Source organism: Miniopterus natalensis, chromosome 12 (genome assembly GCF_054644295.1).
Source record: "Miniopterus natalensis isolate mMinNat1 chromosome 12, mMinNat1.hap1, whole genome shotgun sequence".
In the NCBI taxonomy this organism is placed as follows: domain Eukaryota; kingdom Metazoa; phylum Chordata; class Mammalia; order Chiroptera; family Miniopteridae; genus Miniopterus; species Miniopterus natalensis.
The window spans coordinates 50,324,008-50,348,429 of record NC_142092.1 but is presented as its reverse complement, the minus strand read 5'-3'; the positions used below and the strand labels follow the sequence as shown (position 1 = coordinate 50,348,429).

The 24,422-nt window shown below is 48.5% G+C and overlaps 1 protein-coding gene across 1 annotated transcript in view; it reads left to right on the top strand.

Annotated features, from left to right (window-relative positions):
- Window positions 1–24,422, top strand: part of GABBR2 (gamma-aminobutyric acid type B receptor subunit 2) — a 298,825-nt gene that overhangs the window by 250,389 nt on the left and 24,014 nt on the right. The window contains exon 13 of the mRNA XM_016223063.2: window positions 5,812–5,934. Coding sequence (XP_016078549.2) covers window positions 5,812–5,934 — 123 coding nt within the window. The remainder of the gene's footprint in view (window positions 1–5,811; window positions 5,935–24,422) is intronic.

The window sequence follows — 24,422 nt, the reverse complement described above, 5'->3', positions numbered from 1 at the left end:
GTTGTCTGAAAGCTCCCCAGAAGAGGAACCGTGATGTGGCCACACCCTGCTGCACTGTCTGAGCCCAGGGGACCTGCTGCACCCCTGGGAGGCTGAGCAACTGAGAGCTCAGGCTGGTGGTGGGCCCAGGCGTCCAGGGAAGGGTCTTATCTGAGAAATTGCCAAAGGCTCTCAGTACAGATTTGGTGACCAGTTTTGTCTGTTGTGAAAACGATTAAGGCCAGATGAACACACCATTCCAGCATGAGAAACCTTTTGCTCTAGGCTTTCTAGTTATTTCAGGGGCAAGTTTGCATTTATCAACCAAATTAGAGGAGGTTAAAGGTATAGAAGAGAAATGTATCTCATACACATATCAGAACCTCAGGCCTGGGAATCAGATTGTTTTGAAAGGGTTGTGGTAGTTGCAGGGCAAGACTGGGATTGAATTATCCGTGATTTTCTTTTATATAGCCAAGATTGGTTTTTATTGTTTTATTTTATTGGGTTTTTTCATTTTTATTTTTAATTTTTTTAAATATGTTTTTATTGATTTCAGAGAGAGGAAGTGAGAGAGAGAGAAACGTCAACGATCAGAGTCGTTGATTGGCTGCCTCCCACAGGTCCCCCACTGGGATCGTACCATGACCTCCTGGTTCATAGGTTGATGCCCAACCACCGAGCCACACTGGCTGGGCTGGGTTTTTTGTTTTGTTTTGTTTTTTTAAATATATCTTTACTGATTTCAGAGAGAGGAAAGGAGAGGGAGAGAGAGAGATTCATCATTGATCCGCTGCCTCCTGCACGCCCCCAACTGGGGATCGAGCCCACAACCCGGGCATGTGCCCTGACCGGGAATCGAACCCTGATCGCCTGGATCCTAGGTCGACACTCAGCCGCTGAGACACACCTGGCTGGGCTGGTTTTTTTAAGTTTAGACTTTTTTATTGAAGTGGACCCCTTAATTTTTTTACTGACACACGCACTGGATGCGTAAGCCCGTGAGTGCAATCATGCGTTCTTCTCATACGGCCTTTTTACCCTTTTCTTCCTTCCCTGGCCCCCTTCCTCTTCCCTCCACCCGCCATGGCCTTCCCTCCCCAAATGCACATACACAAGCTCCACCCATATGGGCACATCTTTAAAGACATTAAAGGAAAAGAAGCTTGTTCACACATGGTAACTTGATGATCCCAAATTCAGTATTTTGATAGCATATTACCCTTTTTTCTAAGGGCCAATCACAAGATCTTGGATTGAGAAGCCTCACTGCCATCTTTATTCTGCCTCTTACTAGGACCGAATTGAAACATTGAGTTGAGAGCAGTAACTCAGAGATGGGACCTTCTCCTGTGGGGCAGATGGGTTTTTCTGAGGACAGAGGAAGTTCACTACAAATATGATTTGATTCTGTTGCAGACAGTAACAACAATGGGAAATGACATTTAATAATAATATCTGACATCTGTTGAACAGTAATTGTAAGCCAGGCTCTGGTAATCTAATGTGGTTTGTGAAGTTATCGCCCCCATTTTGTAGATGAGGAAACTGGCTCATTTCCAAAGCCTGACACTTGACCAGTGTTTGTGACTGAATGGGTTTAAACTACATTTCATTTATTAATTGCAGAAAAAGTTATTGAGTGCCTACTCTGAGTGAGGTTCTATTCTAGGCACGGGATATGGACAGAACATAAATATCCTGCCCTGATATTTGGAGTATGCATGATAGTGAGGGAGACTAATTGTGAATAATTAAATAAATACCCATGCATATACACAACACAAGATCAAGGAGAGGTGATTTAAAATAGCCTTTTTAAAAGAGATCTAAAATTTAAATTTAAAATATAGCACTGACCTGACCGTACAAATTCTGGGCTCCAAAGAATCCTCACATTAGGCAAGGCCAGCTCTCAAGTTTCACCTCACCTTCTCTGACTTCCTTATTTTTCAGCTTTCTCTTCAAAACTCCTCTGTGCTACATCACTGCACATTGATGCCATCACACTTTATTCTCTCTCTGAGGCTAGGAGGTTACTAGTGCTCCATCCTCACTGAGTGAGAGTTGAGGCAAAGGCACCCAGGAATGAGTAAGCACCGGGTTCTGGAATCAGATCTGAGTTTGCATCTTACGACTAGTTATATAATCTTGGGTGCCCAAAGGAAATTAAATACATCCTTGCCTCATTCTCAGAATCTTCCTACCATGGATCCATCAGTGTGATAATTCGTCCTGGATCTAGTAGAGCTGAGGTGCAGTATCACATTTTGCCCCTAGATGTCACTGTCAGGCGCATAAACAGAATCTCTAATTGTCAAAACCCAAGTAATGGTAAACAAATAGCTACCATTTGTTGAGCATCTTCTCTGTGCCAGACACTGTAGCTAGGTGCTCTCCATATTTCTTATTTTACTCTTATATGAACTCTGCAGCTTAGGGCTCAGTGGTCCCAGTTTTAGAGGTGGAAATGAGCCTCACGATGTGCAGCGTGCCCAAGATCACATTTGTCAAGAGCTGGGATTAGAATGAGGTCTTCTAAATCCAAAACCCATGCTCTTCCCTTGACACCATACTTAGAGATGATACATGAGCCTCCCTGCTCCCTGTGTCCCCCTGCTCCTTGCCATTTTATAAATGAGAAATGCAGAATGAGAGAGGAAGTGATTTGCCCAGGATCACACAGGTAGCAAGAGATACAGCGAGGACTCCAGCCAGGTCCACATAATCCCAAATTCTGTCTTTCCACTGTCTTTCCAAAGCCTCAGATTTAAGGCTTTCTAATTTCAGTAAAGCCTTAAAATTAGAAAGACTTTACTATCACATTTACCAAAGGTAAGTTCTGGTGCCCATCTTTTAAGGCCAGCTGTGCCACATGGGTGCCTTCCCATTCAGGCAGCAGCAGAAGAGGGGCTGCACCCACTCAGAAGGGAGATCTCCTCCCCTTTCAGGTGGCTCCCTGAGTGTGGCCCACCCCGTGTTTCTCAGCTCCTTCCCTTCAATGTGCCACTTCTTGTCCAATGTAGACTGTTCAATCCCAACAGACCCAAGGTTTTGTGTGCTGGAGTGTAAGGTGTTCCACACTCCTGCACCTCATGAGCTCTCGGGAGGGAACCAGGAAAAATTGGCACTGCTGAGCAAGTTCAAGGTCACTGTCTCCTGGAAGTAAGACTATGGGAAGAGTAGTCGCCTTTAGTCACATGGGAAAGCTGTGGCAGCGACAACAGGGTCTGGAGGTGCTGGCACTTACCGGTGGGGGAAGTGTGGGGAGGGGGAAAGGACTGAGAGGCTGAAACTGGCTGGACAGGAGGATGCCCAGTGTTTGTGGCTCCGGCATCCTCCTGTCCATCCTGGTAGTCACTGCTCTGCATCCAGCCTCCCCCTTGCTCACCAGGACAACTGCCGTAGCTTCTAACTAGTCTCCTACCACAGGTTCCCGCCTCGGGTCCACCCCTCAGTGCTGCAGATTGCTCCCATCACACCAATGCTGAAAGATGCTCAGACCTCCAGCGGATCCTCCTGAGGTCCCATTATGTCACAGAAGCTGCCCCCCTCCAGCTAGCTCTGTCTCCCACCACCCCCAACCCACCCCACTCACACCCAGCCACACACAAAGCCTCTCACAGAAACTACAGGGTGTTTCAGACAAAAGAACCAGCACCTACAAAGGCCTGAGGGTGAAAAACACAACTCAGTCACACAGTAGGGAGGGGTCAAGCATCAGTGCAGTGCAGGTGTTTGGAGAGTGTTCGGACAAAGCTTGGGAAAGGCTTGAATGCCAAGCAGAAGAGCTCGGCTGGATTTGTCTGTGGGCGATGGGGAGTCACAGGAGACTGTAGACCGGGGGTGACATGATGTAGTCCCTCCCTCACTGCCACCCAGGAAGCTCTCCCAGCTCCGTGATGTTGCAATGCTGCCTCCTCTCCCTTCTGCCCAGCCCCCAGTGGCCTCCAGCTCCTCCCGTGAAGCCACTTCCTCTCTTCCAGCACCGTCTTGTAATCATCCGTGACAGGTCTGTCTCCCCTGCCGACCCTGGAGGGCAGCGCCAGGGTCTGCCCCCTCTGTGTTGCCAGTGCCCAGCACGGGGCCTGGCACCGAGTGAGTGCTCGGGCATGTTTTCTTAGAGCATCGCCCATCGGCCAGTGCGTACTGAGTGCTTTTTCTGGGCCGGCCTCAGACAGGTGTTAAGAATAGGGCCATTAGCAAAAACCAAGCGGCACGGAGCTCACAGTGTAGTAGGGTGACAGACATGAGTCAGATTATCACGGATACAGCATGAAGTGGCTACTCATAGGGACTTCAGGGTAGGAGGGTGCCAGCAGAAAGGTTGGGGAAAGACCTTCCAAGGGTCAGGCGCAGCGTGGGCAAATGCCTGGGGGCTCAAACCGCCCTGGGTGAGCATCACCTTGCCAGCCTGTCCTCGGAGTCCCAAGCCCCTCGGGCATTTCTTCCTTTTGCCCCAAGTTCTCAAGGCTGGCACAGAGTTGCTTAGCTCCCCAGAGGACAAAGATTAGCTGGGTTTATGCAAAAGCATCAGCCGTTCACTAGATGCTTCTGGAAAATCTTAAGGAGAAGGCTTTGCCAACCAAGGCTCGCCCCCAGGTAAAGTGGTTTTGGTGGATTGGATCTCTTCAGCAATAACTCAGAGATACTTTCTTCCTGTTTCTTTTCGTGGCTCAGCTGCAGAGAGGCCCCTTGAGTTTCTATTTCTCCTTTAAAAATGGCTTTAATCATTAAAAGCCAGACCTGGTGATATTTCTTAAGCTTCTGCCTCAGCTTTGTTTCTTTTTCTATAATCTTTTCTAGAACTACTTCATCACATTAGCTTTTATTGGGGGTGGGGGATGGCACATAAACATGCAGTGAGTGAAACACAAGTTAGCTTTGGCACTGACAGCGTTTGTCCCCAGGCCAGTCCCTGTCAAACGGACAGAAAGTGGGGTGGGAATTTCAGTGTAATAAAGATCCCACAGGCTGCAAAGACGGATGGAAGTTATATTTCTTCTTTTTATATTCCTTCATCTCAGTTCAATCCATCAAACTCCCTACTGCGTGCCAAGCCCTGCTAGGTACTGAGGGTACACAAATAAATGTTTACTGAGGAGGGCAGACGTGTATACAACCTAATATAATGTCGGGTTGGTGCTGTAAATATTGTAGGGTATGGACTCTGGAGATAAAAGGAACATGGTTCAAATCTGGGCTTCACCTCTTAGTAGAGGTATTAAACTGCGCAAGTTCTTTAACCCTGCACTAGCCTGTTTCTTCATCCATAAAATGGGAAAGATAATATGTGTCTTTATATATGAGGTGACGTATGTAAAGCAGTCAACCTAGAGGTGGGCACGGAGTAAGTGCTCATTAAATGCTAGCTATTCTTCCTTTTGTTCTTACTACTATTACTACTCCTGATAAGTATGTGAACAGTGCTGTAGATTAGTTAGCTCTGCTGTGGGAGTGAGAGGGGACTTCATAGAGGAAGGGATAATGGATCTGAGTCTTTAAGAATTATTAGGAGTTTGCCAGACCAAAAGAAAAGTGTTTCGGACAAAAGAACCAGCCCCTAAAAAGGAGTGGGAGGTGAAAATCACAGCAGGGCCACAGACTAGGAGTTGCCAGGCTTAACGAAGTGCCACATGTGTGTAAGGAGCAACCAGGCCAAGCTTAGGAAAGACCTTGAATGTCAAGCAGAGGAGCTTGGCTGATTTGTCCTATAGATGATGGAGACTCAGGAGATTCTCAAACTGAAGGTGCCTCCGCTGGCCTGGCCCCTCAGCTTGTACCTGGGAAGCTGTCTCTCACAACCATGTATTCTGCTCTTGCCCTCTGCAGATAATCAAGGACCAGAAACTGCTTGTGATCGTCGGGGGCATGCTGCTGATTGACCTGTGCATCCTGATTTGCTGGCAGGCTGTGGACCCCCTGAGAAGGACGGTGGAGAGATACAGCATGGAGGTAAGTGCCGGGCACCAACAGGAGGGAGGCCTGCGGGGTGCTGCTCCCAGACACATGGGCTGCCCAAGGTGCACTTCCTGAGAAGAAATCAAGGTGGTTGTGGGGAAATCACCACAGGTCCATATGGGCCCACATTCTCTATCAGGAACACCTCATTATTTCTGTTTCCTTGCATTTGAGACACACATTATTTCAGGAAGGCCAGGTATAAGGTCGTCACCCCTGGGGGAGGAAATGGTGAAAGAACTTGTCTAGGTATATTGATATATGCAGAATTTAGCAGAAATGTTGGGCCACTTAAATGAGTATATTTTCTGCACATTGTAGAAATCTCTGTTTATATGATCTGTCTGTCCAGAAACTACATTGCATTGTTATTTTCTTCTTTAAAATAAGTTCCCTAACGAGTGCTACTAGGGATTAAGCAGGCTGAGAGCTCCTTTGAGTTATTGTATGATTTTCAAAGTGATAATAGATTTCTTTTTACACATTTGATATCAGAAATTTGTTGTTAAAATACAGAACCTTACATAAAAGTACTGTTAAACACATATTGGAATAGTCTTGCATTCGGCCTTGCCCTTCACTCAGTGGACTTCCTAGGATGCTCCAGATTAGGGAAGTTCAAGATTAGGGAGGTGTGTTTTTGTTGATTTTCTTTGAGAAACAGTTAAAGACGCACTTGTTGGAGTGAGCTGGCTGCTTGGGTTGTGCTGTATGCTACGATTTCCCTATGGCGTAACAAATTCTGTTGAGAAAACTGGAATTTTCTCCAGTTCTCCCTCTGCATGGTTAGGGAAATCTTTTTGTGGCTTTCAGTGTGAATTCTTAAACTAACCTGGAAATGGTCGTTCTATGCATTGGGGACAGAAGTGTTTATCCTTCTGAAGAAGGTTTTCTAGCAAATAAGGTACCCAGCCCCGTTTGTCTGGAGACAGACAGGGTTTACTCAGCCCAGTGAGAAATTCTGCAGTCGGAGCGGTGGTGAGGATGCCGTCCTGACGGCGTGGATTTAGGAGGGAGATTTAGGGCTGTGCAGCTCCGTCTCCTCGCCTTAGGCGTACATCCTGGGAGGAAACAGACCCAGACAGACCCAGCACTGACCGTGCCATGGATCGGGGGGCAGGAGCTCAGCTGAGGTCATATGGGTAGACAGGCTGTTTCCAGAAGGGAGGTGATTTCTGTTCACCATTCATCTGAACAGGTGGCAAAGGAGCAGTCCTGCCCCCCAATCACCCTGAGGGAATTCCTCACCCACCACCAGGATTTGGAAATGCAGACAGAATGTCTGCACCAGGAAGAGCTGCCATGGGTTACCTGGGCCCCGGGCTAGTGCGGTGATGATAGTCACCACGGTGATGCTAATAGGGGTGTGATGATGATGACAATGATAGCTAACTGTGTGTTAACTCATCGTGTCCTCAGTAACTGTGGAATAGTTGTAATCCCATTCAAATGATGAGGAAATGGAAACCCAGCGAGGTTATATAGCTTACCCAAGCTTACCCAGCAGTTTAGTGGCAACACCGCTGACTGCCCTCTCACCCCCTACCCTGCCCATGCCTTTCAACACGTCATAGCGCTTTGCAGTTTTTAGGGCTATTCATAGGCCTTTAGTCCTTGGCCACATCTGTGAAGCTGGTGGAGCAGGGAAGTGTCTCCACATTATACAGATGAGGACTGGAATTGTAGTCACGGCTGACTGAGGGCCCCGGATGTAGAGAGGGAAGGGAGGCTAAACAGAGCCCGTGGGAAGACCTGGAGCAGGGCAGATGGACAGAAACCGGACCCAGCTGGCTTGATGCTGAGCCCAAGGGCAGGTGAGGACACGGACGCTGTGGCTCCACTCAAGGTTAAGGTTGGGGCCGAGTACTCACTAGGGGTTCCCCAGGCTCCAGCTGTTGGTGGGATGTATATGGAGTCAGCTTGAGTCAGCAGCCTCCAGAAATGGATCTAGGAAGCCTGTCCCCCTGGACCTTTTAAAGGAGATCAGCCTTGTGCAGTCTGATCCCTATAAGTGATGGTTTGCTATCACCCATTGTATCTTTCTTCCGTCCTTTCTGTAATAAGTACTGCTGCTCTGGAGCTCTGTGCATAGAACGCTAGCCCTTGCCATGCCTTCCAGGGCAATGGTTCTCAAACTGAGGAGCTGCGGGCTGCCACAGAAATGCTTCTCTGTGGAGGTGAGAAAACTGAGTCTGAGATGGTGGAGGCTCCTGCCCGGGGCATCCAGACCTTCCCTGGTGGGGCTGGAGGAGAGCCTGCTCTGGCTCTCAACCCACATGCTCTGTCTCTGTATTTCCCTCCAGGTATCTACTGAGATTTCTCTCTGAACCTTTTCTGGTCTGTTCCTCTTTTTCTCTTATTTTAGGGTTGCCCTGTCACTCTGTTGCCATGGTAGCAGAACCCTTTGATTTGTCGACCCACAGGCCTGTCGGTTTATTGTTGGTTTATTGTCTTTTTTCCACCAAACAGCACTAAGCTGTCAGTTGTTTCTGTCAGACACAGTGTGATGGTTGAATGGCGTACCCAGGGGATGAGGTGTCCTAAATTCTCTTCCAGGGACTGTTTTTTCTAGGACCCCCAGCAAGAGAGAAAGTCTACTCTTGGAGGAGAGGTGATCAGAGATTTTTGTGTTCTGTTCTCTCTTCCTCTTATCTGCCTCAGATGCCTTAGATTGCTCTGGATACTCTGAACATGTCTGGATTCCATTCACGGCCCTTGCTCTGTGTTTCATTTTTAAGCCAATGTTCATGCTTCCCCCCTTCTGGAACCTTCTCTGACAAGTAAATGGACTTCAGTACCAGGCCCCTGTGTTACCTCTGTGGATGTGTCCCTGAGTTCCTTGAATCTACCAGATTTACAAGCCTGCCCTTCCCTACTCCCTTCCCTAGCATCCTGAACATTCCTCTGTGGGGACACTTAGCATGCTGTTCATCTGTGTTGAATGCACCCCTTGCCCACCTCACCCACTCCCAGTGGACTGCCAGCTTCTCCAGGACAGGGTGATGGCTGAGCAATAGCCCTCACTGCCCAGCCCAGCACTCCCACATGCATCTTCCATCTTCCACTAGGGAGACAGAGGTGAGCGCTGCAGCCATGGCCTTTGATTTCATGGCACCCACAGTTTAGTGGAGGCTGATAGACATGCAGATAAATAAGCATAATTATTTTAGATCACATAGATTTTGATAAATAAACAGGATGAAGGGTTTGAGAATAACAGGAAGGATAAATGGAGGTGGTCGCCCAGGGAGAGTAATGCAAGTGTCCAGGGGATGAAAATCGGATTCTGAAGTCCCACTGGAGGCATCCCAGTGCCACATCCTCACTCACTGTCATATAATAAATATTTACATAGCTTCTGTCATGTGCCAGGTATATTTCCTCTCAGACTATATCTTGTCTTTTTATTCTCTCAACATTGTCTTTTGCAGAGCATAATTTTTTTATTTTTAATAAAGTCCAACTTCTCAACTATTTCTTTCATGCATCATGCTTTTGGTGCTGCATCTAAAAATTCATTGCCAAACCCAAGGTCACCTAGATTTTCTCTTATTAGCTTCTAGAAGTTTTATAGTTTTTCATTTTACATTTAGGTCTCTAATTCATTTTGAGGTAACTTTTTGAAAGATGCAAGGTCAGTGTCTAGATTCATTTTTATGCACATAAATGCCTAGTTGCTTGAGCACTATTTGTCGAAAATAGTCTTTCTCCATCAGATTGCCTTTGCATCTTTGTCATGAGTCAATTGACTAATATTTGTGTGGGTCTCTTTCTGGGCTCTTATTCTGTTTCATTGACCTATTTGTCTGTTCTTTCACTAATACCACGCTGTCTTGATTATTATGGTTTTATAGTAAGTCTTAAATAGTATCAGAGTTCTCTGACTTTGTTCTTCAATATTGTGTTCGCTATTCTAGGTCTTTTGCCCCTCCATCTAAACTTTAGAATCAATGTGCTGATATCCACAAAGTGACTTGCTTTTGATTGGGATTGCATTGAATCTCAATAGACCAAGCTGGGAAGAACAGACATCTTAACAGTATTGAGTCTTCCTATCCATGAACATGGATACCCTTCCATTTATATAGATCTACTTTGATTTCTTTCATCAGAGTTTTATAGATTTCCTCATATAGATCTTATACCTATTATCTGTTTTGTTAGATTTATACCTAAGTAATTTTGGTTTTGGTGCTAACATAAATAGTATTGTGTTTTTAAGTTCAAATTCCAATTGCTCATTTCTGGTATATAGCAAAGCAGTTGACTTTTGTATATTAAGCTAGTGTTCTACAACCTTGTTGTAATTGCTTATTAGTTCCAGGAAGGTTTTTTGTTGATTCCTTGGGACTTTCTACAGAGACAGTCATGTCATCTGCAAACAATTTTATTTTTTCCTTCCCAATCTGTATACCTTTTATTTCCTATCTTGTCTTATTTTTGTATTTGCTAGGACTCCCAGTACAATGTTGAATAGAAGTGGTGAGAGAGGGCATCCTTGCCTTGTTCCCAATTTTAGGGAAGGCATCTAATTTCTCACTATTAAGCATGAAGTTAGGGTATCTTTTTTTTTGCTTAAAGATTTTATATATATAAAAATTAGCTCTGCTGGCTAAAGCCAAGGGTGCCTTTGGGAAGGTGACAGGAAGGGCAAATGATGATGCAGGCAAAGCTGGGTTGTTAGGCACCTTGTGTGATAAGCAGAGAAGTTAAACCTTCAAAATTAAAGACAATTAATCAGGAAGGAGACATGATCAAATTTGCCCTGCCTGCAGGGTGAGAACAAATGGGAGGGTGAGGCGAGAGGCCCAAGATGGCTCAGAGATGCTTTTTGCTATAATCCAGGCAGGAGCTGATGGCAACTTAAAGCAGGACAGTTGCAACAGGAACAAAGAAAAGTAAGTGGATTTGAGAGATGTTAAGTAAGGGTTGGTGACTGATTAACTCCAAGGGGTGGGGACAGGGAGGCAGCAAGGACAATGCCCAGATCTCTGGCTGGTTGGTGGATGGTGGATCTCTTCACTGAGGCAGGGTACAGCATGAGGAAATGGGTTTGGGAGGGAACATGAGGGGTTCATTTCTGAGCAAAAGGGTTTGGATGATTGGATGCAGGGTCCTAGGGCACAAGGGAGCAGTTTGCCCAGTAGATAGAGACTTGGTGGGAGAGTCAGCACACTGAGGGTGGTTGCTGAAGGAATGAGTGTGGTCACCCAGAGAGTGGTACAGTAAGAAGTGAAAATGTTATCACTAGAGCCCCAGGAACCACTAAACAGTGATTGGAACAGGAGGAGAACCAGGGAAGGGGACTTTAAAGTGGTAGTCACCAAGGAAGGGGGTAGCCAGGAGAGAGAGCCATCCATGGGCAGAGGCACAGGAGAGAATGTGTCCATGCATGGGGGAAATTTGAAGAAGGAAGGAGAAGTTTCCAGAGACAAATGCCCCTAGACCAAGGCGAGGACTGACAGATGCCCCGCCCTTGACTCGGCCCCATGCTCACACTCGATGCTCCTCCACTGCATCTCAGCCTTTCCTTCCTCTGCTTTACAGAGTCTGATGGGAATATTAGCTGTTTCTGTACTTCAGATATAGCAGGTGTGGATAAACCTGTCAAGCATGTTATAAAGGTTTTAAAATGTAATTTGTATTGTTGGCAAAAAAGAATTTTTTTTCCCATTTTTGATCACCTACTTTACTAGTGGCGATGGTGAGTAGGTGTTGGACATACAGGTCTGGAGTTCAGGGAGAGGTGTGGGCTGGAGATGGGAACTTGGATGCAGTGAACATAGAGATGATATTGAAAGCCTTGGATGAAGCACAGGGAGGGGGGTGCAGTGAAACCGATGGAGGAGAGAGAAGGGCCAGGGACACACCAACCACACACTCCAGTGTTTGGAGATCAGGAGAGAAACAGCAAAGAAGACCTGTAGGGAGAGCCACAGAGACAAGAAGAAAATCAGATGAGTTTGGTTTCTAGGAAACCAAATGAAGAAAGTTTCTAGGAGAAAGTTTTGATGAAGTATATCAAATGCTGTTTTTAGATCAAGTAAGGTGAAAACCAAGAATTGACCCTGTGTATGTGTGTGTATACACACCCATCTGGGACTTTTTTTCTTTTAAGGAAAATAATTTGAGCTAATTTCCCCAAAAGTAAAAGCAGTGCATACTGATGGTGTGAAAACAGCCTTCCTTCTATACCAAGCCACCACCTGCGCTCCACTTGGTCATTCTGAAATGGTTTGGAAGCAGAGTCAAAATGGCAGACAGCACTCAAGGTCACTGAGCACCCAGGAGAGCTACAGGGGAGCCACTGAGGCAGCACGCTGAGGCCACCTGCACTCCCTGAGGCCTTCCCCATCTGCTTCCCGGGCAGGCTGCAAAAGAGATGGAATTAGGTGCTGTACAGTCACCCATGGGAGCCATGTGTATGGTATTCACATACAGAAATGGCAGAATGCTGTTTCCGCAGGCTACCAAGCAGCCTCCATCAAGAATTCCTTGCCTGCTGGGTGCTGGGCCTTCCTGGCTCTTTGGGCAGTGGTCAAGAATTCCTTGCCCACTGGGGCTTCCTGGCTATTTGGGCAGTGGTCAAGAATTCCTTGCCCGCTGGGCCTTCCTGGCTATTTGGGCAGTGGTCAAGAATTCCTTGCCCGCTGGGTGCTGGGCCTTCCTGGCTATTTGGGCAGTGGTCAAGAATTCCTTGCCCACTGGGGCTTCCTGGCTATTTGGGCAGTGGTCAAGAATTCCTTGCCCGCTGGGTGCTGGGCCTTCCTGGCTGTTTGGGCAGTGGTCAATAATTCCTTGCCCGCTGGGTGCTGGGCCTTCCTGGCTATTTGGGCAGTGGTCGAGTTCAGGGAGTCTGGGACAGAGGAGTATTTCAAACTGCCCTCCATTCCACACTTTTACCATCCTTTTTTGTGGAAGCAAATGGAGGATTTGGAAGTCATGGACTACACTTGGCTTTGAAACTGGTGGCTTATTCCACTTGTTTCTATGGAAACAGATATTGGGAGAGGCAGATACATAGAGTTTTAAATAAGTTTAACTCTTATCTTCTACCTCCCTCTACAGTTGCTCTAAAAAGTCCTAAAGCAGACACTTTCTGGAAACATCAGGTATCTTCACAAGCTTGTCCAAGCCCCATCTTGCTTTATTCATTTTGAAATAAAGAGACATCAGAATGGCCTGGGTGAGCCAAGTGCTGAGGAGCAGGATCCACTCTGCTCTGTGGGCTGCTCACTGGCAGCCTGGTGGCCCAAGGCTTGGATGCTAAAGGTCATTCCAAATGATAGGTCATCGCTGCCAGCCTTGCATAGTGGGACAGGTCTTTGTCATTCATAGTCATCCACAGGGTCCTGGGTGGCCAAGCTGGGGGCCCAGCCAGAGGCAGACCAAGTTCCAGGCAGGGTAATGAGGACCTCTGGTGGGTCTGTTAGCCAAAGGCCACCCCGGTTAGCCCAGCTCCTCTCAGGAAAGGGCTGCACCATCTAAACTCGGATATCATTCTCCTGTTGAAAACCCTCCCCGTCTGCCCTGGCCGGGTGGCTCAGATGGTTGGAGCATCATCGGTGCACCAAAAGGTTGCGGTTTCACTTCCCAGTCAGGGCACATACCTAGATTGCGGGTTCAATCCCCGGGTCAGGGCCCGTGTGGGAGGCAGCGATCGATGTTTCTCTCTCTCTCCCTTCCTCCCTCTGACATCAATAAAAAGCATATCCTCGGGTGAGGGTTAAATAGAAAATAAATTCTCCCCATCTAGAGGAGGAAGCCCACACTCAGCAGGTCAGGAGGCCCTCGAGGACCTGGCCCCGTTTCCCTCCCGGCCTCATCTCGGCCCCCTTCCTCACTCGCGTGCTCAGCTACCCTGAGCTGTTGCCACTTCACAGCATCACGCTCTCCCTGACTCCATGCCTTCGTGCGTGCTGTCCTCTCCGCCCAAAACACCCTCCTCCCCACCCCAGTGTGCCATCTTCATGCAGAAAATCCCTACGTGCCCTTCAACAGGCAGTTTAGGAGCGCCTTCTCCAGGAGCCTTTGGACCAGCAGGCTGCCTTGGATGCCTCTGCCTAGACCCCCACCTCACCCTGTTTGCCCCTCATCTGGCCACACCACTGGTATCTGTCTGTGCACCTGGCCCCCCAGTCCATGACCTCCTCAAAGGCCAAGGCCATCTGTGTGTCCCCAGCACCCAGTGGCAGGGCCTGGCTCAGAGTAAGTGCTCGGTAAATATTTATTGAATAAATTGTTCCCTCCACCTGGAACTCTCTCCCCATGCCACCATATGTCTAACTTCAACCCATCTGTCTGGGCCCATTAAGCCGGATTCTCTAAGAAATGTCTTTGCCGAGTTGCCATTTAATTTAATATTACGCCCTCACCTTTTATCAAGGGCCCACTTATGGGGCTAAAGCTGCCAGTTGAAGAATGATTCAGCATCTTCTATAAAGAACTGTTGTTCTGACTTAGTGCCCCTGAGATAAAGGGCCACAGGATAGATCCCAGCGGAATTCAGCACCAGGAAACGGGCTGTGCTCTCCCCATGAACTTGTGTCTACATCCTTCCTTCAATCAGGCAATCATAACTAAATAAGCCACTCTTTTCTTTTTAACCTTGGCTGCCAGAAAGTTGGAGCCAAATTCAACACTCTGGGCAATGACCATCTTATCTCAGGTTCCTAAGGATTATCTCTTCTACTGATCATTTGTGTTTATTTTTCTAACCGTCCTGTGTGTTTGGGCTTTTACTGTGTGCTGCCTCAGGCCCTTTGGGAGAGGCAGCAAGATGTAAATTCCAGATTAAGTTATTAAAATGAGAATGCTAGGTGCGATTTAATTGGAATGCTATGCCAGAGAGACATTTTAAGGATGTCCACAGACATCGGCCTTCTGGCACAGGTCCTGGCTCAGCCCAGGCTGTAGTCAGCATTGTGGACCATGTGTGGACAGAAGGGCTCCACCAGCCACAGCTGTGCTTCCGGAGCATCTCGTGTTAGAGGCATCTTAGGTATGCAAGTGATTGAGTTTTATATCATGTTCCTTGTTGGCGTCCCTTGTCCCTTCCAGACTCACTTGGGCTCCAGAGGCCCCTCAGGACACAAAACAAAAGACAAAGCAGCACCATGGGCACCAGGAGACAGCCCTGAGGCCCTGAGGTGAGAAACTCTGGTCTCTGCCTGTCTGGTGCTCTCCAGGGGATGGGCTGTTTACTAGAAATTCTCAAGTCCATGGAGCTGTCTGCAATCCTGGCATCTTCTGACCACTATGTGTCTTGGTAAAGCCATTCCAGTTCTTGAGCAAAGACAGCCTTTACATTTTGATGATTTTTCCACACATTCAGTTTGAAGAAATTTGTTATAGCAACCCTAGGAAACTAATACAGTGAGTGACTTCGCTTCTGAGGGCCACAGTTTCTTTATCCATAATATGGGTCTGGACATTAATAATACCCACCTCCTAGGGCTTTGGGAAGGATTAGAAGGGATCGTGCCTGTGCCTAGTGTGTCAAGGGTGCTCAATGAATGTTAGCTATTATAGGAAGCATCATTTATTATCTGGCCCTTGGCCGCCCTGCTTCTGAGCCGTCTCATCTTGTCCCTCATCTTGCTGTGTTCCTGTATCTGACTCCTTGTCACTGGGCCCCCTGAGACCAGACAATCATGGTCCTGGCTCAGGAATCTCAAAGGAATCGAATCCGACTCCCAGACACAAGCTGCAGACCCCCTCCTCTGAGCTATTATCACCAGAGCTGCCAGAGCGAGACTGTGAACATCCACCCATGTGTTTTAATATTTCACCCAAGAAGTCATTTACATGAGTCAGACACAGAAGGCTCAGAGAATTAAATCGAGAAGGGTAACTCCAGGCTGGAGTGAGTTCTGCCAACGGGTATGGAGGATTTTCCTGTGTCCGCTCATCTCTTTCTTTCTTATCTGCGTCTTACAGCAGACAAGAAGCCAGCTGACGAGAGACTGCATGTTCGTACCAATTATTAAAAATATATGGCAGGCTTCTGGAAATGCATTCCCATGCCAAGGAAATGGAATGCATTCACCAACCAGGCTCCGGCACTGTGAGCTTTGGAAGAATGATGGGTGGCCATAAACACTGCGATCTAAGGTTTTGATCCATGTTCTGCCACTTCCTAGCTGTGTGACCTTGGGTGAGTGACTCACCCTCTCTGAGCCCCAGTGCCCATAAGGAAAAATCCATTCCTGCCTCACAGGCTTACCATGAGCAATAACTGGGATAACATGTTCAAGTACCTAGCACTAAACCTGATACACAGGACTTCCTAATGATGGCTTCTGTTCCCACTCCCCGGCTCAGAACTTCCTGACTCCTTAAGGAAATTAACAAAAGTACCTTCCAGCCCCCCAGGGAGGTCTTGAGGAGCAGTGCTGCGTGTGGGGTAGATCTACATCTTCCAGGGCACTTCCACCGACTCCACTTATTTAATCCTCACAGTTACCATGAGCAGTGAGTCCTGTTCTCATTTTGCAGGTAAGCACCTGGAGGTGCAGGGAGTCAAGGGATGGGCCCTGGACCACACTGGTAGCCTGAGCCCAGGGACAGGACCATGATGTCCTGTTAGTGAGATAGGCAGAGGCCTAAGGCCCAGGGCTCACAGCAAGTGGATGTGTTGATGAGGGAGGCATGGTAGCCCCATTACTCTGCAGCTTCCACCCTGAGAGCCAAGGAGGGGGAGGAAGAGAAGGAGCCTCCAAGGAGGGTCATTTTTACTCTCTTAACAGTCATTTGTCTGTGTAACTCAAGGTTGACTCAGAATTTCAGAGCTTGGGGTGAATTAAGAAATCACCCAAATAAACCCCTCATTTCTCTGATGGGGAAACTGAGGCACAGACTCAACCAAAATCCCAGAGCCCCAAATCCCAGAGCCCAAGACAGTTGATGAGCTGCCATCTTTCACCTTCCTCAAATGTCTGTTCCACCTTCCTGCCCTTCCTCAAAATGCCTCAGGAGCCACGCACAGAGAAACGACACGAGGGGACAGAGTTTGGTCTGCCTTTCTTCACGAAGACTTTGAAATTTTCTCTGAACTTATATGTTATTGGGGAGCTTTTTCTGGGGTGGATTGCCATGGGGGAATAATAGTAGTAACAGCCAGGTCCTGGTCTAGGGGCTTTTACACATTCAATCCTCAAAACTATGAAGAGGTGCTATGTCTAGGTCCCTTTTACAGATGGCAACAATGAGGTTAAATAGTTGCAGCAGGTCCCATCATTTGTGAGTGACAGAGTTGAGACTAGAACTCAGGCAACCTGACCCCAAGGCTGGCATCTTTAGCAAACTTGCCTTAGACCACACCGCCTGGTATGGGCCCCCTGTCCTGGCCTAAGCACCTCCCCACAGTCTCAGCGCTTGGTGGGCTGGCTGATTGCTTGAGCCGATTATTTTGCCAGGGAGAAGGTCGACAGCAAGTTCTGGGCCCCAGCCTCACTGGTATTTTTGCAGTAAGTCAAGGCCTATTTATTACTCATAGAATATTTTGGGGTCTGTGAAAAAAAAGAAATGCAAAATTTCATTTCACTTCCCTGCTACACTGCTAATTTTTTTTTTTTTTTTAAATAACCCTCTCTTATCAGCCTCCTGGCAGCTTTTGAGTTTCCTGTGCATGTTAATTACTTTATTAATTACGTTGATATCTTTGGTTCTGCCCAGCATATCTTGGTGCTTTTTGTTTCCAATGTGCACCCATTCTGCCTTGTTCATTGGCATATGCATGCCCAGTTTCCGTTTCTAAAAGGGATTCTTTGAGCCTCGGTAAGCACATGGCTTTCAATTAGTCATGCAATCCTCATTCCCATTTTCATCTCAGCCACGCCACTAATAGAGTGTTTTTAACATTCTCCCAAATAGAGGCGCATTGTGTGAAGTTTCTGATATTGTTCCTCAACCCTGTTTTCTCTCCAGGCTACAGCTCAGAGAACCCCACAACCCAGGACTGAGTGACTTGAGGAACAGGAAGATGGGAGGGGGAGGGAATTGAACCCTTGGGTAGACAGAGATAGGGCTTTGTGATATGAGCCTGGAAGGTGGCCTGGGACCACATCCAGGGAGGGCTTAAACTGAGAATTTCAGACTTTATCCTAAAAGCCAACATCCTCCTAAAGTATATGATATAGAATATTAATCCCATTAGCTGTCCCAAAATAAAAGGGAATGGGGAGATTTCATGTTCCAAAAGTTTAAGAAGTCCCAGAAACTATACATCTGCCTCTTGGGCTTTAGCAAGTTAAAGGCTCTGAAAAGTCCTGCAATTTAATATTTTAACTAAAAATTTTAATTAGCATTTCCCAAACTTCTTTGGCCATGGAACCCTTTCTCATGATGCATGTTTACATTGACATATCCTGACGACTCTGAGGAAGTGCTGCTGGAGGCTGATGAGGAGCCTTGGTGGGCTTTGAGCAGGAGGGAGCGTGCTTAGACTCTGTTTTAGAAAGGCGGCTCTGGCAGGCTATCCAAATGGGGGAGACCAGAGGCAGGCAGAGAAATGAGGCAGGCCCTGAACAGTTCAAGCAAAACGAAATAAGGATCTGAACCAAAATTCCAAATGTTTCAATGTTTTCTTTCCATTTTTTTCAAGATGCATTGTTGTCTTAAAATTGGAAAATCAGTGTTGCTATAATAAATCAGAGCACAAGGATTTTTCTCAGGCATAAAATCTGAATGAGAAAAGCAATCTGCAATCTTCCATCTTCAGAGGAAGCGTTTAGCCCAACAGGGTGTTGGAACACAATAGCCATCTGTCTCTGCAAATCGCCAGAGTTCTTCAAGGCTTTCCAATCAGACAGACCCAGAGTCGGGTCCTAGGTCCACACCTTTAGTGGCTCTGTGACCCTGAGCAAGTGGCTTCACTTCTCTGTCTTCATTTTCCCATACAGTAAAGAGAAGGAATAATCCTGTTCTCACAGCTTCAAGAGTTGCATGAGGTGACATGTGCAAAGTCCTTAGCATTGAAACAAATGTAATTGCCCTCCTATATTAGGATAGGCTGGGCCAAGCTGCGGTAATAAAGAACCCCAAAATCTCAGCAGCAAAATGCATCAAAGGTCTATTTCTCTTTCAAAGTTTGCTTATAAATCTAGGTGGCCTCCAGGGGAACCATCTTCCTTGAGTCAGCTTAGTGATCTGGGCCCAAACATGAAGCAGCACACACAGATCTCGTGACAGCTTTTCTAGGCTTCAGCCCACAAGGGTCAAATGTCACTTCCTCCCATAGCCCATCGGCCAGAATTAGTCATGTGACCCCCTAACTGAAAAGAAGCTGAGAACTGTGGGTGAGCAGATGGGATGACAGAGGAGTGCCAGCCTCTGCCACTCCTTCATTCCCTTTGGTCAGCCCACCAGACCTCTCTGTGCTTCAGTTTCCTCATCTGTAAAACAGGGCTGATACTTCTGTACTACCTTGCATGGGATTGTTGCGGGGGCACACATGATTACGTATGTGGAAAATGCTAAGTTAATGTTAGAGGTGATTATATGCTTACTTTTTGCTGTGCCAAAGCCATCTCACATCTTTGGTTCATAGGAAAAACATACAACTTCAATTGTCTTTAAATCTGCATTCCTGTTCTTATCCCTGTCTTATCTCTGGATTGGCCACTGCCCCCCTCTAATTTGGGTCTTTTTAATTTTTTTGGTAGGATCATTAAGGCCACTTACCAGTAGCCTTTGGTAGCCTATTTTTGGAATTGCATACTTGGTGGCACAACCTGAATGGAAAAGGAGACCCTGAAGTGTCGTGAGGGATGACAGAGCCACCAGTGCATTTCTCCTGGGCAGCAGAGAGGACTGTCAGGGGTTCTGCATCATAGGATATGTGGTTCCTTAGGTCCCTACGGAACACCAGACGCCCGTGGGCATGTGTGTGTGTGTGTGTGTCCCAAGCACCAGTAGTCCCTTAAACGTGGACAATGAAAATGTGGACTGCCAAGTTCCATGGTGTAATTTGGCTGCCAACTAACCAGTGAAAGCTCAGGGGACAGCCCCAGGTGCATAGGGCTCTAGGCACAGGGTGGGGACACCCCTCTTGCCCTACTCAGATCTCCTTATATTTTCATATGGGCCCCAGATCCTGTGGAGATAGTGACAAGAGGAAGTGTGGCCAGGATGGGGAAAGAATAAGAAACTGTGCCATGTAGGAAGGATTGGTGTCAACCCAGCAAAGGGAGGGCTCAAAGGGGCACTATCACTGTCTCTAAGCCTCAGACAGGCTGTCCTGGGGCCGAGGGAGAAGGCACGACCTGCAAGCCCCGGAAGACAAAAAGCCAGGACCAGTGGGGAAAGTTCTGGTGATACAGATTTCAGCTTAGAATGAGGAAAAATGTTCACATTGTAGTCTGACCTACCCCAAAATGAACTGGGCTTCCTTAAGAGGTAGTGAGTGTCTCATCACCAGAGGTGTGCAAAGAAAGCCTGGACGAACCCTTGACAGGGACTGCACACTAAAGAAGGGAAGTGAAAGAAGACACTTGAGTGACTCTCTTCAAGCCCCAAAGTTCTGTGATTGCACAAAATAGAGTAATTGAATAGTGTGACCTCAGAAAACATTATATATATTTATATTTATGTTTATATTTATATTATTTATTTGTTGATGGCTGTGTGTGGGAGGAGTTGAGAACAGCTTTGAAGTTACAATGAGTTGGAGCATCGCGCTCCCGCTGGAAACTGCCTCCTTGGTGCAGAGGAGAAAGCTCTGGCAGGGCACAAGGAGACTGGCCAGAGACGAGCCTGCGCAGCGAAGGGGGCAGGCACGCCCGGGGGCCGGGGCTGCCCAGGGCCCAGCCGGCAGCGGCAGCGGCACCGCTTGCAACGCCCTATTTTGGAACAGTCTTTGCAGCGCTGCACCTTGGGGACTCCCAACCCCGTGCGTCCCTGCACGATAGCAGGCGGACGGACTGGATGCTTTGTTCTCCGCGCTGCCGGGGCGTGTGTGTCTGGGCAGGGCAGTCTTTTGTCTTCCCGGCTCTCGCTCGACGCTCAGAACAACCCTCAGAGCAGGTGACTCCAGCACTTCTCAGAGGAGAACCTGGGGTGACAATGAGCATGTGACGGGCCTGGGTCAGAGCCCGGTCCGGAGGCAAGGTAAGTGGCTGTCCATTACACCGGGGCACTGCGGGGTCGCCCTGCCGCCTTTCAGCCAAGGGCAGGCTAACGTCTGAGCCGCAGCAGGGAACACGAGAGGGAACACTTGAGGCTCGTCCTGGCAGCCAGCTTCCTTTCTCCTTGCTGAGCTGGGACTCCCAGAATTAGCCAGAGTTTCAGGGAGGAGTGTGAACAACAGAAAGGGCCCTGGGCAGGGAGTCAGGACACTGGGCTCAAGTGCCAGGTCCTCAGGTTTCTTGCTGTGACCTTGGGCGAGTTACAGCCTATTCCTGGGCTCAGTGTCCTCTATGCGAAATGGGAACGAGACCGATGGCCCTACTCCACTTTACCCAGGGTTGTCAGGCAGCTCTAATGACATTGAAAACCTTTAGACTGAGCGCACGTACACAGCAGTGGTGGACTGTAGTAGCTCTGTCCAGGATCCCACAGGCTCCAGCTTCCTAACTTAGAGCATCTTCGCACCCTATTCCTGTCACCTTCCATTTCACACCAAACTGGGCTTAGTCTTGACAGCAGGGAGTCGCCGAGAACCACCCGCCAGGCCGTCACTGAGTGAGCAGCAGACCCTGTGAGGGGTTGAGAGACACACTGTGGGCAAAGCCAGGCCAGGGCTGAGAAGGGCCAGCTCAGCTGCCTTGGGGTCTAGGCTGGGGGGTCCAAGGCTGGGTAGTTCTGGATTTGTGTGTAAAGCCAAGGTTTGGGGAGTTAGGCAGACATGGGTTCGACTCCAGGTCTGTATCAGAGCTCACTCCTGTGGCGATTACTTGGATGAAATGGGACAGTGTGTATGATGCTCTTAGCCCAGAATCTGGTACACGGGGAGCGGTCAGTAAACGTGGGTGGGGGCAGGAGACAGAGGAAGTACAATTGGTGGAAGGGATGGTGGGGTTGCTGAGAGGGGAGGGGCAAATGCTGAACACGGAGATCTCCAGCAGGAGGCAGTGGCCCTCCCCAGAGAGAGGCAGGAAGCCCGGGGGCCACAGGGGGCAGGGTTGGAGGACCTGGGGAGATTTCAGAGATGGAAGAATGGGTGCAGTGTACACAGTGGTGTAAGAGGGGCCATCCCAGGACCAGGACACAGCACAGCAAAGGACCGGGAGTGGACGATGTGGGGCCTGGCCACGGATGAGGTTGGCGATGGGAGTCGAGGGCGGATTGTAGTATGTGGGGTCCAGTTGGAGAGCGACCAAATGACTGTTCCTTCATTATGCTCTGGTTTTTGTTCATTGTCAGGGCTTAATTAACAACATCTCTAACAACATCTCAGAATCTTACTGTATTGTATTGGCATCTGTAGGACACAAGTTTCCCTTCTCTTCATTCCCTTGTGTCTCCCTTTGCTCTCCTTTCATTGTTCTGTTTATCCCCTGCCCACCTGGGTGAGCGCCCCAGAGCCGCCTCCTACCCCCCAGGCCCTGCATGGGACCCCCTGCCTCTGCCTGCAGCCCACACACCAAGCTGTGTGGGGTCAGGCCTGTCCAGGTCTGCAGGAAGAAAGTGTGGTTCTGCTCTCGGGGTGGAGGTGGCCTAGCCACAGTCAGTAGTTACCACGTGCGCCCTGGGAAACACGGGCCTGCAGATTTCTGCCCAGCCAGGTTGGGGCTTGAGGAATCCAGGCATCCTGGTCCTGGTGAAAACCAGACTCCAGGAGCAGAGCCTGGGAGACACGTGCTTCCACCTGGCACCACCCATGGATTCACTGAATGTTGGCAGAAGGGAAAGGGCTTGCTTGCTCGAGATTGACCACCAAACCTTTCCACTCAATAATGCTGCTTCTGCAAAAGTCAGGTGACCATGTGAAAAGTTAACCTGTATTTCTGTGCATCCCAATGTCATCTGGGGTCTCTTTGGGTCTTGAGATCCAGAAAGAATTGCCTCACACCCGAGGTGGGGAGGCCCAGAACATCCTGAGCCTGCTGGAGAATTTGCCTTCCCCAGCCTTTCCCATAGCCAGTTCCTGGTTCACAGACACTTTTCTCTTCCACCCACATCACCCAGGGCAAGTCTCAAGCCCTCGGCCGGGTTCGCCAGCAAGCATCCCCTCTTGCTATCCAGCATTTCCTGAATTTTAGTAGAATTTTAGAAGGCACAGAGTCTGAGGGGAAGGACCACGTGGCCCAGCCAGCTTCCCTCCTTCTCCTTGCCCCTCTTTTCTCTCTCCTCTTGATGCTCTTTTCCTGCCTCCCTTTCCTGGTTCCCACAGAGGTTTGGGCCCCCTCGGAACACTGGGTGCCCATGGCAATGCCCTCCAGAATGATCACTTTCCTCCAAAGTTGTGGCTCTCCCTGGGGGGACTCTCATCGAACTGCATCTCCTCCAACACAGAGTGCAACGGGGCGCCTTCCTCACGCACATTAGCTGCTCTCAGTCACCACTTAGTCTCTCCCCAGTCCTTTACCAGCTTAACAAGAACAGCTGTCACGCTTACTTCAAAAATGTCCTTAAAATTAAAAGCTTTTCCAGGCATTCACTTGACTCTGGAACAAGGACTGGAGACGTGCTGGACCGGCAGCCCAGAATCGGGACAGTGGCAGACCGCCCAGCTCATGAGCAGGCCCAGTGTCTCATTTCCAAAAGGAGCCAGAAATCTGGGTGTTCAGGCGAAACCACCTGAGTTTTAAGTACTGACCAAAACACCCAGGAAGCAGTGGTGCCATTGCCCCATTCACAGTGTGCCTCGTGGAAGTCCCCCATGACCCAGCCTCTCCTGGCTTTGGATTCAGCTGCGATACTTGTGAGCTCTTCCTGCTCCAGGTTTGCCCCAGAGGCTCACCCCAGAGGCTCCTGACACAGGCCCAAGGAGAACAGGGGCACCCCTGAAGGCCCACCTCCACAGGCAGGGGAACAGAGCAGGTCACAGGGAAGGGAATGACAAAATTGAGATGCACCCCTACCTGCTTTGCAGGAAAGAGGTCTGACTTGGCTTTGCCTCTGACTTGCTGTGTCACCTTAAGCAAGTCTCTTGTCCTCTCTGAGCCTGTTTCCTCACATGTAACATGGGTATAAAATCTCTGGCTCCTTCACCAGTCTGCCCTGAGGTCAAAATCAAAGAGAGATCCTAGTATGAGGATTTATGAGCTGCAAAGTGCTAGGAATGTTAGGACCTATTACTGCACTTGACAGCCCTTAACTTCCCAAGGGAATCCCCACCCCAGCTCTGACCCTTATACAGCCACAGAAATTCCTGCAAGATTCCAAGGTCAAATTTAGGATGCCTCTCTGAACAGGACCAGGCAGGGATCTGCTGGCCCACTGGTTCTAATGCTGAGCACGGGTTCCTTGCCCTTCTCAGCCAGGGCCCAGCCACCTCTCCCACCTCATGTCTCCTCCGTAAAGCAGACATCAGGCGAGCA